This window comes from Sinocyclocheilus rhinocerous, unplaced genomic scaffold, assembly GCF_001515625.1.
Source record: "Sinocyclocheilus rhinocerous isolate Xijiao unplaced genomic scaffold, SAMN03320098_v1.1 scaffold984, whole genome shotgun sequence".
Taxonomy (NCBI): Eukaryota; Metazoa; Chordata; class Actinopteri; order Cypriniformes; family Cyprinidae; genus Sinocyclocheilus; species Sinocyclocheilus rhinocerous.
The window spans coordinates 139,160-144,503 of record NW_015643603.1 but is presented as its reverse complement, the minus strand read 5'-3'; the positions used below and the strand labels follow the sequence as shown (position 1 = coordinate 144,503).

The following is a 5,344-nucleotide window of genomic DNA, read 5'->3' as shown; positions in this document are numbered from 1 at the left end:
GAACGATTTCTTCGATTTCATAATTGCGCAATAATATCGTCTGCGATTTGTTTGCGTAACTTGTCAGTGAACTACGGCTCTGTGTAGTAAATGCTGCTCCATCTGAAAGCATGTGATGATGATTTACTGCTGATTACAGAACCGGCTTTACTAACAAAATGCGCATGACAATCGCATTCGATTAATAGTGCAGCCCTAGTTGGTAACATGAATTTGTCAAATTGACCAACAGAAATCTTCTTGGTTTTAAAGTGATTTATGTGTGAGCTGTGTACTCTATTGACAACAGACCTTTTTTGCCTAAGAAATTTTGACGAAATTTTGCTAATGTGACCGGACTTTTAGTGTCAGTCAGAAAATGCAGGATGTTCGCTAGTGTAGCCAGCAATAACAAAACAAAAAGCACTCCCAAAGTCCTGTTATTGAAAAACTGGGCAGTGCATAATTAAATGTCAAACACAACAAAGGCCGGTTAATTCTAACATCTCTGTTAATGATCTATGACAAGACTCTGCATAAGGCCCATAAATCAAAGATCCACATGTGTGATATGAGACTTCACTATCAGCGAAGTATTAGAATGTGTGTGTATCAGGGAGATCACACACTGTGTGTGGGTGTGTTTGTGAGTGGATTTTAAATATGGTTGGTGGGAGATGCTGCTAACTAAGTGAAGGAATGTGCTGTAAAAGCAAACAGCCTGTGTGTGTGGATCTATAGGTGCCTGAGAAGCATAAAGCAACCTTGAACTGTTAATTATGACTCATCATGACGTCTTCTTGTCTCTGCCTCTCTCTCTAACCCACACATACTTGGAGAGGGAGTAAAAATAAGATAGATTAGCAAGTTGTGGTCAAGTCATGATACGGTTTTAGAATTAGAAGATGAAAACTACACTGTGAGGATCAGCCCTCTTGAGTCATGCTGAGAGATGAAGAGCCCGAGTACCGCCTTCTACCTCAGTCAAGTCACGACTACACATCAACATTCCTTCACATCAGAACTCGAAACAATGAGTCAAAATTAAGCTAAAATTGCAAGCTAAAATTGTCTTCAAAATCATTACTCTGAATATATTTGACCATGTTATGTGAAATGTGTTATGCTCTTGAACATTTTATTGACCCTTTTCCTGATAATCACCTCTACACTATGTGCAGGTAAGCACTGCAGTTGACACTACTAGGCCATATGACCTGATTTTCTCATTTTTTTCTGAGTGTTCATGTGACCACATCAAGCTGTCACTCCTGCCAGCCACAGTCCACATGAGAGGGGGAACAGCGGCTCAAATGCCACTGCTGCCCACTCCTCAATCTTCTTCCCACATAATGGGTCCATTCATGCCGGATCACAGACACCTGTTTCCCGTTGGGGGGGGGTTAAATATTAGCTTTAAAATAACACTGCTCATGAAAATAAGCCTCTTGGGATTTTCGTAAAAGGTCTGGGTTTGTTTGAAACGCCCAAGATGAGGTCACCTCGCTTACTTAAATGTTAAGCATGTCATTTTTTAATACTTTGTTTAATATGCTTATAGTAGGCTACCCAGTATGCTGAAAGCATGCTGTGGCGGTAACGAAATTATTGTTTGAGAATCTTGGCCCCGCGAAACACACTAACACTGGCTCAGCCAATGGCGCGAGTTATGGGCGGGGCTATCTGTTTGTCCGACCAATGGATAACGGGGAGGGTGTTTGGGGGAAACCTTGAGCGCTTAACGCAGCAGTGAATGACTCATGCGCGGGATGAACTGGGCTGCGTCTCGAGACCTGGTCAAATGCCTACCGCAATAGTGATTTTAATCATTTTTACAGTTTCGTGCAGCTTTAATAAAAGGAGAAAATCCTGCCACCCTTGGCAGCTCAGCAGGTTTTGAGACACAGCCCTGCTCTGGGTTGTGAAATGATCTGCGGCTTAATGTGGTCGAACTGTCTAACTAAATTAGGCCATGCTGCTGTAAAATCGAGCTTAACAATTCCGCTGCTGCCCAAAATAGCATTTAACAGCTAAGAGACCACAGAGAAGAAACGAAGTAAATTAAAAACCAAACTAATATTTAGAGACAAAGCGTGTGGGAACATCACAAGGGTGAATGGAGGCGGTTCAAGGCCAATGAATTAATCTCGCCTCCCAATTGAGACAATAATAATCCGACGGCGTTAGCTTATTTACCTTATTGATTTCCTCCAGCTTCTCCCTCTGCTGTGCTTTGAGTAACCCGAAGGCTTTCCCGCCTGAAAAATGAGACATAGGGACCTTCACGTTACACACCCGTCTGGATGTTTTATCAGGCTGTCTGGTGCACTTGCAGGCATGAGATAAGGACAGTCGGCCGCTAACGGCGCGCATAGAACAAAAACAGGTTCCGTGCGTATACCGCTAGATAAAGCATCGATTCACACAAAACAGACCGGCGACAAAAGATATACCTTGTAAATCCAGGTTGGAAGGCATGCTGGGACGGTCGAGAGCTGGCGGTGTAGGTAGAGAACGGAGAGACAGTGGAGTTGTGTGAGCGCTCGCTCGCGTCGATAATGTCTGTGGGAGAGAGGGAATCTCACGCTGCTTACAGGCGCAGGTCTCCCTGTGATGCGCTCTCTGCTCGCCAGGAATACAGCTATAAACGCCACCGTGCGGTGAAGAGAGGTAATGCAGGCTCAAATGACAACGGGGAAACTCCGGTGTTCTGCCAGCCAATGTCCTTTCATTATGCATATATACAACGTATAAAGCTATTTGTAATTTTATTAGCCATATATACGCCTATAAAACGTCTTCAGCGTTCCAGCCGTGCTCAGCTCCACTATGTAGTAACTGTTATAGCACTTTTTATTTAGTCAGTTTTGCACATATTGTATTGCACAGCTGTTTTTTTAAACTTTCACTCCTATCTTATCTTTCTCATCGTTTAATTTTTAACTTAAAACGTATCTTCCTGTAATTACGGCTGCATGCTTCATTTAGTTTTGCACATTTCATATTGTATTTCACAGTGCATACCGATTTGTGCAGCTGTGAAAATTGCACTTTTTTTTAACCTTTTCGCTCTTATTAGAATACATATTTATAGTTTTTTTTAAATTTTCTTATCTTATCGTTCATCACATTAAATTTTTATCTCAGCTTATATCTATTTTTATGTCTACTTTGGATCTGAAAGTCAGAAGAATTTAATTTCCTGCAATTACTGCTGCATGCTTTATTGTTGTGCAGTTGATAACGTTTTATTTGATGTGTGTGGGTTTTATTAGAGACGGAGGTTTTAATATGGTTGCTTCCAATGATTTGCCTTTGATTCTACAGCATTTGTTTTAATAGCGGTTCTCAACAGCTTTAAGTAGCCTATTATATTTTGTGTTAAAAACTTTTATATACTATAGTCAGTGATCTATCAACATTAAACATATAGCTTTGTAACTATAACTAATAATCTATACAAATATGACAATTGTTATGAATGTAGTTTTGTGTGTGTGATGCAATATGGATGTGTGTTATGGTGTGAAGTGTTCAATCTGGTAGTCCGTTTTTGACAAATGCTTCCCTTTGTATTGAAATTAAGCAACATGTCTCTAGTCTTGGGTTCAATGGGGTTAAGAACATTAAAGGGTACAAGCTCAGTCAGTGGCTCAGATAACAGATCAAAAGCTCAGTTTTCACAGGAAGCAGCTAATACAATAAGCCATGATACATCAAAACTGAAAGCAAGAAAACGATGGGCCATGCAGACATGTTGATAATATATTCCAAATAATGGAAAATTTCAACTATTCATAGCCAATTCCTTTTGTGACTATAATTTATTAACAGATGGATAATAAGCACAGAAATAAATATTTCATATGCCATGTTAAATAAATAATACATTGCATGTCAACAGGCTCACGCTGATGCTCATAATGCATGATCACACTCTTGAAAACAGCATGACACACAGTATGTTTATTTGGTCTTGATTTACTGACTTTTAAAAATGTTCAGTTTCAAACTCGTGTGCAGGACATTGTGTACAACAACCAGATTAATTTGAGTAGATGGCACCCCCAAGTGGCCAAAAAGAGACCATATCTTGTCAGGAACTCCCATTAGTTAAGGTTAATGGATGGGAAAATTGCATATTACATTGCAAGCGAACTTTATAATGTCAGTCTGCAAAACATCAATATTCAAGCATAATGTAAATGTGATCATCTCTGGAAGTCCAGTCACACTGACATTTTGCTTGAATACTGATGATTTCAATTCAAAGTGCTACAGTGTATAAATGCCATCACCTGCATTTTGACTCTTTACCAATAGAGTAAATAAGTAAAGCCACTCTGTATTCACAACAAATGAATGTTTATAAAGAATTTACATTTTAATGTGTCATTTAAATGTTCAGTATTGCTTTGTAACAGGACACAGCTGAAAGAGGAATTGAGAGGGAGAGGGGGATTCAGATTCTCTGAGGTGACTAACTCCTTTGAGCTACCTCAATGTCTCTCCAAAAGACTAGACAACTGATAGACTTCTTCCTCCCCCCGGCTCAGTGCCCTTTTTGTGGGCATGTTTTAGGCAAGTTCTGGGTGATGTCTGTCAGACTGTCTCTTTCTTCTCGTATCTCCTGCAGGCTCTGTTCAAGATTTTGCAGCTGTTTCTCTTGATCTTGCGCAGCACTGTGGAGCCTCTGAATCTTTCCAGTGAGAGATGGACTCTCCACAGCACCCTGGAGAACACGAAGACGGGCTGCCGTCTCATTCAGGATGCGATCATAGTTCTCCAGCACCGCATTAGCATCTGCTCACATCAATGGGAGAAGAGTATGATTTTGAGATTATTGTTGAAAGGAATACTTTTGTCCCCCCAAAAAATGAAAAAAAAAAATAAGCAAAGCAAAGCACAAAACATCCATTCTCCAAACTGCTTGTCCTATGTAGGGTTGTAGAGATAAAGCACGCTGAAAACAAAATAATACAAAGCAATAAACAACTAAACTAATCAAAAAAAATAATTAAAATCATGAATTCACCCAGTTGTTTAAGGAGCAGAGATAGCATGCTTGTAAAGGACTCCAGCTGACTCTTGGCAGTCTCCATGCTGTCTATCACACTCTTTGAAGAAAGCTGGATGTCCTGAGGAGAGATAGCAAATCAGCATCATGGCTATGCAAAAACAACCTCCTCGGTCACCTAATCTGGACTTTACAGATAAGTATCATGTTTAATACTTGATCTGATCTAGTCTTTCTGTGGAACATGTACTGCAGTCAGGGGCGCCGCTAGCAATTTTGGGCCCTATGAAAGAATATGAGATTGGGCCCCCTACCGCACCAAACATACACTATATTGCCCAAAGTATT

At 40.3% G+C, this 5,344-nt stretch overlaps 2 protein-coding genes across 3 annotated transcripts in view; both read right to left on the bottom strand.

Annotated features, from left to right (window-relative positions):
* The window catches only part of LOC107757519 (allograft inflammatory factor 1-like), a 14,020-nt gene extending 11,426 nt beyond the window's left edge, over nt 1-2,594 (bottom strand). Inside the window, exons 1-2 of one of the 2 annotated variants that reach the window (XM_016575008.1) lie at nt 2,433-2,594; nt 2,176-2,237 (exon numbers count right to left, since the gene is read on the bottom strand). In XM_016575008.1, the coding sequence (XP_016430494.1) occupies nt 2,176-2,237; nt 2,433-2,457 (87 nt within the window). In that variant the 5' untranslated portion in view covers nt 2,458-2,594. The other variant, XM_016575006.1, reaches the window with a different exon arrangement.
* A 1,509-nt stretch (nt 2,595-4,103) lies between these two features.
* Nucleotides 4,104-5,344, bottom strand: part of LOC107757520 (laminin subunit gamma-3-like) — a 69,981-nt gene continuing 68,740 nt past the window's right edge. The window contains exons 27-28 of the mRNA XM_016575009.1: nt 5,015-5,117; nt 4,104-4,782 (exon numbers count right to left, since the gene is read on the bottom strand). Of these exons, the coding sequence (XP_016430495.1) occupies nt 4,532-4,782; nt 5,015-5,117 (354 nt within the window). The 3' untranslated portion in view covers nt 4,104-4,531. The remainder of the gene's footprint in view (nt 4,783-5,014; nt 5,118-5,344) is intronic.